Below are 15,197 nucleotides of genomic sequence, written 5' to 3' on the forward strand. Positions count from 1 at the left end.
ACCATGGATTTCTATGCATTCACTGATCTTTACAGATGGGTTTGTTTTAAGCCATTGAATATAATTGCTCTGCCATGCAACACATTATAAGCTACACATGTTTGTTAAATGAGAAATATGGTCTGGGTCACATTGAAACAGTAACAGTTGTATAACAGTAATTATACAAACATTATACCAACATTGCAACAGGCACGTTTATTCAAACATCACACTAACAAGAACACAATAAGAACAGTAACTAATAAAAAAAAAGATAAATGATTTAACAACACTGAACATACTGAACAGAGGCAGGGGAAAAGGACAGAGGAAGAAGACTTGTCCGTTGTCACAGCATCAAGGTCCTACTGTAGAGATCAAGAAAGGAAGAGGCATGAGGAGAACAACAGAAAACTGCTCTCTAGCAGATTGTTTACTGATGTAAACTAAATTGATGCAGTCTTAAAATTATGATTCTAATCCAGGTTTCTATTTTAGGAGAAAGAAATGGCTCATAATCGTTACTAAAAAAAAAGCTTTATCATCGGCACTAGTGAGGATTAGAAAAAACACTCTCTGCAAGTAACATACATATGTAAAACATTTGCGCATTTCTTTTTTTTACATTAGCTCACTAAAACTCTGTAACTAGGGTATTAAGCAAAAAAAAGCCTTACCTCCAACAGCTGGTGTTATCGTTGCGGGAAAAGGGAAGTACTTTAGAAACTGCCGTAAAGCAGTACCTCTGACCATAAGCCTCTGACAGTATGACAATAGCTGTGTTCGAAATCGTTCCCTATCATGGATGTAGTGCACTAAATAGGGTGCACGCCATTTTGTAGGGTGTTCGAATTCTCAGTGGTCCACTATATAGGGCACTACATAGTGGACTTAAAATAGGGTACATACGATGTACCCTGCATGTTACTCCCGTATACCACAATGCAATGCGGTCGTCATTTTCCGGAGGAGAAGAAGAAGCTGAATAACCGCGAAAACGAATACATTTAATGATGGAGTCTCCGGCTTTCGTATAGAAATGTCCAAAAAAAAATTGGGATTTAACATAGAAAATGTAACATTCAAAATTAGTTAAAAAAAACTTGAACAAGGAAATGTAACATTCAACATCAATACAACCTCCAGCTTTCCTCGTGAGTGCCCGGTTTGTTTACATGATGTGGGCGCATCTGTCTGCGTCACACAAATACCCGGCGCATTTACTGACGCAAATGACGTTTAGAAATGTTCAGCGTAGTGTCCGAATTCTCGTTCCCTATTCCCTATATAGTGCACTATATCATGTACAATATATAGGGAATAGGGAACAGGTGTATAGGGAACGATTTCGAACACAGCTAATGTGTGACGTCATCGCATGTTTTTAACGCCTTTTTAGAACAGATACGTGACCTTAAAAAATGCAATATTCAGCTGAGTTTATTATCTTAGCCCCACCTTTTGATAGCAACTTTCAAATTACTTGACAAAAAATTACATCGTGAGAAAAGTGGATTCTGAGGATAAAACCCTGTTGGCTCCCATTCATTCTGGACTCGCCTACGAGCGCCCCGCGTGGTCAGAGATTATTACTGCAACCAGTCCAGAAAACCGGAAATAACCCGCGAGTGCCCATTCTCCTCATATTAGACATAAAGGTACGGCCACACCAAACGCGTTACCTGCGTACCACGCGTATAAAATCGGCAATTTTTCCATAGGGAAGCATTGGTTTACGCGCGTATGAGGTGCGTACACGCGTATCATGCGTACCAAGCAACATTTTACTCGCTGTAGGGGCGTATGAGGCGCGTACATATACGCGCGTATATATACGCGCGCACATATACGCGCGCACATATACGCGCGCACATATACGCGCGTACATACGCGAGGAGTTAAAAAAATTGAACTTTTTATGCTCATACGCGCCGCAATAGCCAATCAGCGTTGAGCTTGACCCGACGTCACTGGCAGAGAGTAGTGAGCTTGGACAGAAGCATACGGCCGACATCTTTCTTTATTCTGTGTGGAAATAGTAACATAGTTACGCCATTAAATGCTTTTATGGAAACATTTTTAGCGAGAAATGTGCATTTTACTTTCATAATGTTCGCTCGGTGAATGTGAAGGATGTTTGGTTTGATAGTTATGACGAAGAGGGAACACTCCGTTCACTTGCATGGACAGAGTCTCTGGTTACTAAGCAACCTCAACGTCTTGGCGGACTATATATCTGCTGATCAACACTACGAATGCTGGAAACACACCAGACACACCATGTGAAGTTATTTAACCCGATTATTGTTATTTATATCCGAGATTATTTAATCTAACCCGATCTAAACTCTATCACCCAAACACGGCGGCGTTTGGGTTTCCTACCTCGGACTCCTAAATCCAGCGCAGCCACAGGCTGGGGGGGGGGGGGGGAGTTTTGTGCGGTCTCATCTACGCGCGTATGCGTACGCGCGTATCTGACCATTTTTGACACTAAATGGTCAAGCAACATTTTCGCTGCGTTACGCACGTACATGGTACGCGAGGTACGCGCTTGGTGTGTTCGCACCTTAAGGCCCAATCTCAATACTTCCCCTTACCCCTTATCTTCCCCCTTACCCTTGAAGTTGCGCGTTCATGTGAGAGCTAGTGGTGTCTCAATACCCAATTTGATCAAGATTAAGGGATAAGATTGAGTGCTATGTACCCCTTATTTTTAAGATGATTTGAGAGCTCACTTGCTCCTCCAAGGGCTATCCCAGAGCACATAGCGAAACCGGGAATTTTCAAAAAAACATGGCTGCTTGAAGCGAGGAATATTTTACAGCTATCTACACAACTTTTTATATGTTTATAATGACTCGGTTTGATCTGAAATGTGCAACACGAACGATGCATAGTATTGTAGGTCTTAACTGAAGCTTTCAAACGGTAGTTTTAGGATACAATTAGCGCGTATACCACCGGCACTCCATTGGCTTATATGGTAGCTTGCCAGCTAGATGGCCTGCAGCGGATTCGAATTGTATCCGAATCCGTTCGGTTCGTTTATCACAGTTCGGAGCATTCTGGAGATCCGCGGATTTCGGTTTCATGAAGGCATTGCCTTATGTAGCGTATTTTGCCTACTGTAGCCTACGTCCGATACAAGGGTGTTTAGGACCCAGCGGAATGCATTCTCTCCAGTGCTGCCCGAGCCAATGAGACTTTTCCCGCCCCTCCCTTCAGCCTGTCAGCGTTCAAAACAAACTGGGCTTTAAACTTCGTTGCGCTCGTCGCCAGAGTTCTAAGCCTCGTCGGCCGTTAACCCTTACATGTTACACTCAGTGCACCATGTTTTCAAATGCATTTAGGGGAACATTTATTGCACAAAAAAGCCTTGCAAGTTGTCTGATTGCAGTCAATTAACACATTGCAAATAGACTGTGGGTCTCATTCATTTTTGTGTTTCTTCCCCAAACCCTCCGTCAAAAAAAAGTCCGCCTTTTTACTATCACGGACATGATCCTAATCCGAACCGTATCCGAAACCGAGGCCCAAAACGGTTATCTGAACCGAACCGTGGACACACTGATCCGTTTCACCACTATGCTACACACACCCTCAACTCTTCAACGATGGCGGCAGCATCTAAGATATATATATATATATCGCTCTTCTTCTCTGGCTTTTATTGGCGTTTCGGCGCTCTGGTGACGGGGCAGCCAGCTGGCGACGATGAATGATGACGTACCCGAAACCGAGTGGCGTCTCATTTCATAGGGGAAAGATCTCAGCCCTTGGCCCTTACACTTGCAAGTGCTAGGGTTAAGACAAAGACAAAGACAAAGCAAAAGGGGCAAGGGGAAGAATCGAGATTCGGCCTAACTCTCTGGCTACGTCCCCTACAGTTCTGTTCGCTTTGCATTGATGGAAATAAGTAGTGGAGTGGTTAAGTAGAGCCTTCAGATTGGACGGTTTGACTTACTTAGTTGCTGTCATGTTTTGTATTTTTTTTTTTTACCATTATTATTTTATAGGGACAAACATTAACAAATTTATCCTACAGGGGATTGATAAAGTTCTATCTATTGAACAGAAAGAAACTCTCGGTCATACTTTACACACTTGACCACAGCATTGGCCTACTGAATGCCACAGATAGGCCTATATTTTAAGCATTGGACTGAATGCCACATAAATAAATAATTATGTTTTTGCACGTTTGCAACGTTTCAAAGTTCAGGGAAAAGTATATGCCTCTACTGTTGTTGCTTAAGCCAATAGCCTTTTGAGGCAGTGTTATTTCTAAATATTATTGTTAAGGGCCAATAATGCCCTACCTACTATCATAGATTGGTCACCATGCCTGTGGACACATTTGGATGCAGTCACATGTTAATATAGGCCTACCGCCCCCCGCCGCCGCCGACAAAATCTCACTCTGAACTCAGTTCAAAACTTGAAAGCGCTGTTTCATGATCCATAAATAACCTACATATGAATTTTTATCTCATCTTATTTTTTTATCGCATAATTATTGCTTTGTATCCCAATTTCAAATAATTATGACTGACCTTGGGGATATTTGTATTATCAAGGCTTCCGCAGCTTCCATAGATAGCTTGGTAAATGAACACCCGATATTCCGTTGGCAGTGTGTAGTTGCAGAATAAGGGAGTGTGTGTGTGTGTGGGGGGGGGGGGGGGGGGGGCTGATTGGCTGAAGCTGGACTTCGGAACTGATTTATAGGAACAAGTACGGTGCGCCCATACTTGTGTTTCATTAGTCGTTCATGGAGAATGGCCTTGCAGGGACCTATGCTGTGGCTCTCGGTTCACCCGTGTCGAGGGCTCGTGGACGAGAAGATCAAGGTCCTGGTCCACCACGCGGCTCCGGTTCAACGGCTCACGGTGCACACGCTCTTCCGCTCGGAGGACGGGGATGACTGGGAGGCGTTCGGTCACTATGTCAGCGACTCCGCCGGGGCGGTGGACGGTAGGATGAACACATGAATAGATGCATTAATTACTATAGAAAGTGATACAGAAGGCCCGTTTTAGTAACACAACATCACTAACGTTGAAGGGTCAGAGTCTCTGTGTGACGAGATTCCAACCAGTTCATCAGGTTCATCGTGGTTTCCGTAGAACTTTAAGGGCTTTAAATTAAAGGTCCCATGACATGCTATTTTATGTATTCTATAATATAGGTATTAGTGGGCAACTAACACAGTATTCAAAGACGTTCCCGAAATTCAGCCGTGGTGCAGAGTTACAGCCACTCCGAGCCAGTCGCACATTGAGCTTCCCCCAAATGCGCTGTTTTGGTGTCTGTAGCTATAATGCAAATGAGGAGGAGCGAGGCGGGTCAAGGAGGAGGGTGGGGGTGTGGCCCTGAGCAGCTTGCAGCCACGGTACCATGCGCTCTGTTTACAGTGGATGTATCGCAATGGCGAGGCGCACACAGCCTTTAGCCGTGTTCTGTAAATATTCTAGAACACACGGGAGTCCTGGAGCTCTATATCTAAATATTATCATATAGCCTACATAGATATCTATATCATATAATATATATCATAACGGCAAAAAGCTGTGTGAGCCGATATTATGAATCTCAAACGACCGCGTTGGGTTCTCCGACGTTCTTGGTTCTTCAACGTCCTCATCAATGTGAAGTAGACTGAACCGCGACAAGGAGGAGAAAGGGATCGTTGCCGGGCAGCGCTTAGGCACCTCCGCCTCCGGCGGTGGTCCCTCAGCGGGTCTCAAGCTGGAGACATTCGCCGCCAACAATCCCTTTCTCCTCCATGTCGTGGTTCATGTTCTTGAGGGAGTCAAAGCCAAAGTTCCTTCCCCCCAATTCATTCTCAACCTTGGCTGAGATAACCCCCAATACGAGTCTCGTTGTAGAAATACCAGAGACGAGAGTCCGACAGAACGGTTATCCAAATAACAAGGAAGTGTACAACACTTGCGTTACAGTCCTGGAGCTCTATATCTAAATAATATCATATAATACATAGAAATCTATATCATTGAATACATATTATCACGGCCAAAAGCTGTGTGCGCCTCCAGACGATATTATGAATCACAAACGACTTTGTCGGGTTCTGCGACGTCTCTGGTTCTTCCACTTTCACATCAACCTGAAGTCGACTGAACCGGGCGCTGCCTGCTGCCGGCTGCCCGCTGCCGGGCGATGGTGCCTCGCGGCAACCGGCGGCATGTCGCAGTTCATGTACTTCAGCCAGTCAAAGCCAATGTTCCTTTCCCCCAATTCCTTCTCAACCATGGCTCAGATAACCCCCACAACAGTCTCGTTGTGGAAATACAAGACACGTCAAAGAACCGACAAGAAACACTTGCGTTACAGTGTGTGTATTCACACACACACACACACACACACACACACACACACATGTGGCGCTCGCACGGTCGAGTCTCATTGGCGGGCCAACGTCTCTGGGCGGGCCAGGCAGAGTAAGGGGAGGAGCTGAGATTCCTGATGACGTCATGAATACAGACATTCCAAATCAGCGCACTTGAGCCTCCGTTTTTTCAAAGGCGAGCAGAACAGCTAGTGCTCGTTTTACACCAAACGCAAGTTTTAGCCATTGGGGGACCATAGGCAGGCTAGGGGAACTCATATTTATGTTAGAAAACCTCATAAAGTGAGATTTTCATGTCATGGGACCTTTAAGAAAAAAAAGTGAATGGACCTGACAGGAATGGATTATACCATTCTTTCAGACTGGAGGGTGAGTGATGAGGGTGCCTCACACCTGATTTCTGTGCAGTCTAGAATCACTCGCACGTAAGGACAGTACTGGGCAAAAAATTAATCTCACCCAAGATTTATTTCGTCCTTCGGGAAAGCGTGGAAGCTGAGGTATGGCTGTATACGTCCTGATGTAGAGCAACACGGTACACTACAAGAACAACTGCGAACGGGGGCTGCCATTGTTATTGCTGCTAGACGCGACCGGCAGTTAGATTCATAGACATCTTATAGCATAGACGGAGCATTGGCTGCTGGGACGCGAGAAATACGGCCGCCATCTTGGAGTGGTCAACCGGGAGCAGCAACAGCAGCAGAAACAGGATGCCGGGCTGTTGTTCAGCGTATTCCTGCTCAAATCGGCGGACCATCCACAATAGGAATCGGGGGATTACTTTTCACAAGTAAGATTTAACATTTTACTACTATTGGTATAATTGGTATTGAATAATAAAACACGCCAAACCATGTGGCCTTTATCATAGCTACACGTATGACAAAAAAACGCATGAAAATCAGTGGTATTCAGTGAGGTATGATTAATTAAATGCGCTGACAGTTCATCGCTCCAGCCAAACGGATTACACTGAGTGGAGCGGATGACCACTCCAAGATGGCGGCCCGCGTCTCGTCAGCGCCAGTAGGCGGTAGCATTCGATGCTCCGTCTATCATATAAGATGTCTATGGTTGGATTACCCTACTACGCGTTCCGGAAGCAGGAAGTGTGACATAGGTCTAATATGAGGAGAATGGGCACTCGCTGGTTAGTTCTGGTTTTCTGGACTTGTTGCAGTAATAATCTCTGTCCACGCGGGGCGCTCGCAGGCGAGTCCAGAATGAATGGGAGCCTGTGGGGTTTTACCCTCAGAATCCACTTTTCTCACGATGTAATTTTTTGTCAAGTAATTTGAAAGTTGCATTCAAAAGGTGGGGCTAAGATAATAAACTCAGCTGAATATCGCATTTTTTAAGGTCACGTATCTGTTCTAAAAAGGCGTTAAAAAATGCGATGACGTCACACATTGTCATACTGTCAGAGGTACTGCTTTACGGCAGTTTCTGAATCACTTCGGCACTTGCGCATCATTCCCTTTTCTCACGATAACACCAGCTGTTGGAGGTAAGGCTTTTTTTTTTCTTAATACACGAGTTACAGAGTTTTAGTGAGCTGATGTAAAAAAAAGAAATGCGCGATTGTTTTACATATGTATGTTACTTACAGAGAGTGGGTTTTTTTAATCCTCACTAGTGCCGATGATAAAGCTTTTTTTTTTTGTAACGACATTGCTATTGATTTCTATCTAGTGCTAGCTGCTATCAGCTGGCTGGCTGTCGGCTGATTATCTATCTTTCTCCTGAAATAGAAACCTGGATTTGAATCATAATTGTAAGACTGCATAAACTTAGTTTACATCAGTAAACGATCTCCTAGAGAGCACAGTGTTCTGTTGTACTCCTCCTCATGCCTCTTCCTTTCTTGATCTCTAGTTGGACCTTGATGCTGTGACAACGGGCAAGTCTTCTTCCTCTGTCTTTTTTCCCTGCCTCTGTTCAGTATGTTCAGTGTAGTTAAATAATTTCTCATTTTTTTGTTTATTTACTGTTACTGTTCTTATTGTGTTCTTGTTAGTGTGATGTTTGAATAAACTTGCCTGTTGCTATGTTGGTATAATGTTTGTATAATTACCGTTTCAATGTGACCTAGACCATATTTCTCATTTAACAAACATGTGTAAACTAGCCTATGTGTTGCAGGGCAGAGAAATTTATTTTCGAAAAATAGACAATGACAGATGAAATGATATTGAGTGGGACATTGACTGTATTATTTTACGGTTGTCATATCGTACCGTAACACATTGAACATTGAACACAAGGAATTGAAGAAATTCCATTTATACCCATGTACTTTCAACATACATAACTATAAAAAATAAAAGTGCCTGCAGGAAAATATAAATACAGTACGCAAAATTAACTTCGACGGAAAGTCCTCAGATCGTGCTTCAGCTTCAGATGCCATCAAGAGGGGTCTCCGGTCGTAATCAGTCGCAAGTCCGTCCCTGACCATTCAGCATTCATTAGCAGAATGCTAGCGTGTACGGCCAACAACGGCCCAAACTGTAAGAAATCGAAAGGACATAATTACTCATTCATTTGACTTTAGAACTATAATCTATATTGAACTTGCGGAATCTGCAATAAAATTTGCGATATTTCAATGACAAGCAGGTGAAAGAGATATATTTAGCCGTCTAGCCCCATAGACTCCCATTCAATCTGGACTCGCCCGCGATCACCCCCAGTGGATGTCTAATGGAACTACAACCAAGATCGGTACAATGGGGCGTATAGGAAGTGCACAGGCTCTTCGTAGACTGGCTCTGATGGAGTAGGGTCTGTCTGCGTCCTGCAAGACGGAGGCGTAACTTGTAGTTTGAAGGCGTAACTTGTACTTTTCTAAATCGCAGTCCACGCGAGAACTTCTCTTTTTGCGGTAAAAAAAAAGCCTTGTAAATCACGGTTAACACGAGATCTTCCTTGAAGTCGGATCTTCAGATATTCATGTCGGTAAGTAAAAAGAAGTGGATTAACAAGAATGTTTTTTTTTGTTTTTACAAGCTTAAAGAACTCTATAACTAGGGCAGACTACTTGTGGTTGTGATACTGTTTAACATTCTTTACAAAATGTTCGAACGCTTAGGCCTACTGTTTTAACGTTGGAAGAAACTTCAGCTTTCGCCACCTCGGTGAAGTTAGTTCGATGCACACGTTTGAGATGCACACTGAACAGTCACAAAATACTCTCTACTGTACAGGCTAGTAGATGTTGCTTGCTTCTTTCTGCCCCGAGTTTGCACAGTGCAACAGTGATGACGTAGGCCTACATGAGAAATCCATGTATTGAAGACCGGCAAATATATATAAAATGAGGGCTTGTAATGTGAACGCTATAATATGAAGCCTAACTAGTGACATTGTTCTTGTCTTGTTTCTGTCAGTAATATTTATTTTAATTCATTGTTTTCTATCTCATGCAGGACCTTGAAAACATGCAGCATGCGATCAATAACAATATGTATTCAATACAATTATTTGAATTATTAATCTGCTGTCTTTAATTCTTTGAATTATTAATCTGCAGTCTTTTTGTTAAAGGTATAAAGGGATTAAGTAGGCTAAATTTAAGCAGGTTCCCCACGTTAAACTGCTATATGCATTACATGTCATTGTAAAATTGTAATAGGCTTCTTTTCTTAAATGCATATGACTCAAGGATGTCAGTTTCAAGTAAGGCTATGATTAAGTGAATCAAGAGCATATCAAGATTAAGCTAATCAAGAGCATATTTTTAAAGGGACACTATGTAATATTTTGAGTAATTTATTACCTCAAATCAACATATTCATTCATAAATAAGTCCTCATTGGTGTAAAATTATCTCTGCCAAAAATCTCACTTATCCTCCTGAGCGAAGAATAATTAATATTAATATCAATATGGTTACATAGGACGGGTAAGCTTCATGGAGGCTTCCATTTTCTTCCGGTCTATGAACTGCCGAGAGGGTCAAAAAGCACTACGTCGTACAGGAATTGCAAACGCGTTTTCACTCTGAGCCATGCGTGACGGTGGAACAGAGCTTAGTTTAGCGAGACGAGTTTTACCGGCAAATTTGAACATGCACCGCATTTTTTTGAAAGACCATAGTTATGCCACGCCACAGGTGAAGGAATCATCGTCGCCAAAAAAACGACGATGTGTAAGCAAAGCATGTATAATATGGTTTTTCATGACAACGAGATGCGGGGCGCTATGTTTGAGCGACTCGTCATTGAAAGGCTACTTTATTACATATTTAATTTACTTTTTCACATTTTTGTCGAGTTTAAATCGTGACAATATTCTTATGACTTATGGATACTGTCAAATGCGTTGGAGGAATTCAAAAGCCATTCTTCATCAAGTTATGGAGGTTTATTCTCTGCTGTGGTCACCACGTATCCAAATCCACCGAGACGCACGCTAGAGCGGACCTTCTGGAGCTTCAACTCGCTTGCGAGACAGTTGATTTATCACCCGAACAACTGGATTTCATACCAACAACTCTGATAAAGAAGACAATACGGAGGAAAAGAAGATCGAGAGGAGGAATTAGGAACAGGATAGGAGACGAGGAAGTAAACTCGTTGCCAGGGCGACTAACTGGCGGCGCGCACAGTCGCAGCGGCCCCTCTTGAGATCTGTGAGATTGAATGTTTGAGTGTGAGACGTCCTACGACGAACGTAGTTTATGACAGGGAAACAATATTAAACATTAGGACATTGAGAGCGAGTAACATCACTGGCATTCGCTGGCATCTGGACATACTACGCAAACACAGGATACTAACGGACACTGTGACACCGTGCCCGCAACTGCCCGGAGGAGGAAGCAGCAGAGACGGGGTGGACGTAAACAAACTGAACAGCTTCTTTCAGCTCCTACCCTCCAAGAAACGCTATCGCAGCTTAAGATGCTCCACCACCAGGCTGCGGAACAGCTTCCTACCTCAAGCTGTCAGGATGCTCAATGCACCAGCGTCCCAGATCTTCTCACTGGACTTTATTTATTATTTATTTATTTATTCATCATTGGGACGTTTGTTTGTTTGTTTGTTTGTTTGTTTGTTTGTTTGTTTGAAATTTATGTTGATCTTGATCCGTGAGAAACGCCTTCTCGTTTTGTTGTTCAATCAACAAAATTACAATAAATTTGATTTGATTTTTATTTGATTCCGTTAGTTACAATGTAAATTGTTGGTATTTAGAATACTGTTACATTGTTGAAATCAACGGGTTACAATGCGTTCTCAGGGATGCGTGCTCAGCCGCATCCCTTACCGCATCCCTTACTTCACTTAGATGTTCAACGTTCGTGCGGCTGATGCGTGCTCAGCCGCACGCATTATGGGAATTATTGTTTTGATTATCGGTAACTCCAAGACTACCAAAGGCTATGTCAACTTTTATGTTATGACATTTTATGTAATCTGACATTAAATTACCTACTGTTATTTATCATCTGTATAGTTATTTGTCATGTTGGAAAGTCCACAACTGCTGGAGTCAAGTTCGTTGTCTGTAAGAATGCTTGGTCAATAAACCTGATCTGATTTGTCCATCTAATTTGTCCAGTTGTCCACGAACCTCATCATCACTCGAATGACTCGATGAGGTAGCCTAGTAGGTGTCATGTCACAGCTTCTTGGCACATACTGCCCACCGTAGTTTTTGGACAAGCAAGCACTATTAGTTTGAATGCAATATACAATTGTACCACTAGATGGGAGTAATTTTTACACAGTGTCCCTTTAAATGAGCGGGTCGGGTGCATTATTTTTATATAAGGCCTAATATTTGAGGTCCGAGTTGCGGTCATTTATGTACCCACGCACCACTGCTACATACAGATCCACTTCCGCGATTTAGAAAAGTACTAGACACGCCTCAGACTTCAAGTTACGCCTCCGGATACAAGTAACGCCTCCTACTACAAGTTACGCCTCCTCCGACTACAAGTTACGCCTCCTACTACAAGTTACGCCTCCGCCTTGCAGGACGCAGACAGATACTATTGCTCTGATGGGACTCTCTAAATCGATACCACTTCGCCCTGGGCGGGACTTTACGTCCTACGTCACTCGCTATGGGTGTGCATGTGTGCGCGTAGCCGTTTGTCTCAGGGATCTGTGCACGAACTCCCTTGCACTACAGGATTACGAGCGTCAGTGTCGTACGCGATGGAGGGTGGGTGACATTCCTACAGTCTGTGATGATAGGCTATATTTCTACAAATGACTTACTATTACTAGCGATCAACATGACGAAACAACACAAACTAAGCTAACATTAGACTATAGCCATACCAGATAACGCCATACCAGCTAACCCTAACTATTTCTATTAAACTCTGAACCATTTTGCAACAGGCAACTGTGTGTGGGTGTGTCTTATTGCTTCCCAAGTCTGCGTCTGCATCTTTCCCACTCCTGGCTAGTAGTAGTATAGTTTCAGCTTTTGTACTGTATATCAGAAATGATCACCCTGTACCACACTGCTGACTGAGCACTGCTGCGTGAGCACTCACGCATTTCTCTAGGCATCTTAAGTTTCCGACTGGAGCCATCAAAACTTTGGACTTTGTGTTATTGTAAGAAATATTGTGTTGCAAAAACACTTTGGGCCCTATTTTAACGGTCTGAAACGCAAGTTGGAAGCGCAAAGCGCAAGTAGCTTTGTGGGCGGTTCTACGGTGCTATCGCTATTTTACAGGCAGATAAATGACACTTGCGTCGCGGCGCAAGTGTCAAAAGGGTTGGTCTGAAGCAGCCTAGTTACCCGTAGGTGTGGTTTGGGCGTAACGTCCAACAAACCAATGAGAGTGCCAGCTCCCATCCCCATTAAGAGCCATGAGCGCATTTGAATCGGACGAGTTGATATTTTGCGCGTCTGCAGTCTCCGATGAGACAGATGCACATGAATTTCAAACTGCAAATGGCTCAGTTTATTGCCAAATAGTATGGCCTAATTCACACATGGAATAAGGGGTTTTCTTCCACAACTTCAGAAATACTGAGTCCTCAAATAAATTTCGGCAAAGAAAACGTATATGATATAACATATGATATGCGCCAACTGTGGTTCTATTTAATGATATACGCAATACATTATAAACATTGTTTCTTATCAGTATTGTATGCTATCCTAATATGCATGTGTCCCCGCGGTAATAGACATTGCCATTGATTGTATTATGCGTTACGTGTTTAGTTTGTGTGTGTTTAAACAGAGCACACACGCGCGCCCGCATTCATTCATTCTTTTTAACACTCACTCGCGGTAAAACAATGTTTTTCATGATCAAATACTCATCAATCCTAAAAGTTATGGGCATGTAGGCCTACACGATGTCTCTGTCAAGAAAATATGTGTTTGCTGTACGGTGTTTGCAGATGCATTGATTTAAAAGTACAACTTATTACCGCTGCATCAGCTGTTCTTTACCAAATAATTTACCAAGAATGTGCGGCTAGGTAGATGGGAGAAGCAAAGTGTATGCACGAGGTGCACAAGCAATCTGTATGCATGCGCCCTTAAAATAGCATCTGAACAACGCGCCACTGACTTTAAACCAGGTATTTCCTGGTCAGTAGCGCAATGGTATTCAGAAACGGCAAAATACCGTTTGCGCCAGAACACGCCTCCTCCTTCCGCCGAACCGCCCCTTGGGGCGCATGATCAATCCCTAATATACCGGCGAGTGGCGGTGGTGGGAAAAGAACGCTCTGCGCCAGTTGTAAACTAGCAACGACACATGTGCCAGTGACTAAGTCACTTGCGCCGGATGCAAGATAGGGCCCTTTGTGTCTTACCCTTACCGTTACCCTAACCTTAACCCCAGTAACATTTCTTCATCATAAACTACAAGTTACGCAAAATGGAATACAAACATCCAGTCCAATATGAAAGAAAAAAGCTAGCTTCATTAAGGAATCAAACCCCTTATTCCCATGTTAATGAGTTGTTCTCCGACCACTAACCCATCAGGTCTTAGTACATGTGATTCAAGAGTTAACCACTTGACAATCTTTAAACTTCGGTTGCCTAGAAATTGTAAAGACAGTGATGTGTGTACATTGTGCGAGTATCCGTCACTCGCGATGTGTGTGCAGTCCAAAATGAAAGAAAAAACCTTGCATCACTTGGGAATCGAACCCCCAATCATCAGTCTTTAAACGTTGGTCGTTGGTATCTGTAAACAAAGAGATCGCATTTTGTTTAACTGCTAACTAACAAACGGGTTTATGCGTTCACTGAACAAAGATTATGGAAATAAAAGACCAGATCAGAAAAATCATCAGAACCGTTATTACCAACCCATAGACACTGAAAGCCAAAACCTTTCTCACATGCACACCCATCGCGAGTGACGACTACGTGCAAACATGCACACCCATAGCGAGTGACATAGGACGTAAAGTCCCGCCAAGGGCGAAGTGGCGTCGATTTAGAGAGTCCCATCCATAGATATATAATTATATTAACTAGATGCCTCGTCCACGGGGCTGGCCAATGGAGTCGAACGTCACCACTGGCGGCCATCTTATCACAGTAAGCTGCTCACCAATAACATTGTGTTGGTAGTGATTCATGTACTTGACCTGTTAAGCCCCGGCAGTATTTTGTTTTTTTTCCGCCTATACACATACCCAAATGGAAAAGCTTATAACACAGTAACCCTAAGTCCTAGATGGATGTATGATACTTCATTTGAAAGCTGGCAAGCTCTAGTTTCTGCAGATATGTTTATTTGGCATGTATCATACACACAACCTAAATGACATCAGTTCAGACATGGCTCTAAAGCAATTTTTTTGTCTTCGAAAATAATAGGTCATAATTGAACTAC

At 43.1% G+C, this 15,197-nt stretch overlaps 1 protein-coding gene and 1 long non-coding RNA gene across 2 annotated transcripts in view; one reads left to right on the forward strand and one right to left on the reverse strand.

Annotated features, from left to right (window-relative positions):
- LOC132464886 (uncharacterized) overlaps window positions 1-15,197 on the reverse strand; it is a 160,590-nt gene that overhangs the window by 114,765 nt on the left and 30,628 nt on the right. The window lies entirely within an intron of this gene.
- The window catches only part of acot19 (acyl-CoA thioesterase 19), a 42,755-nt gene continuing 32,285 nt past the window's right edge, over window positions 4,728-15,197 (forward strand). The window contains exon 1 of the mRNA XM_060061520.1: window positions 4,728-4,959. Coding sequence (XP_059917503.1) covers window positions 4,764-4,959 — 196 coding nt within the window. The 5' untranslated portion in view covers window positions 4,728-4,763. The remainder of the gene's footprint in view (window positions 4,960-15,197) is intronic.

This window comes from Gadus macrocephalus, chromosome 9, assembly GCF_031168955.1.
Source record: "Gadus macrocephalus chromosome 9, ASM3116895v1".
Lineage (NCBI taxonomy): Eukaryota > Metazoa > Chordata > Actinopteri > Gadiformes > Gadidae > Gadus > Gadus macrocephalus.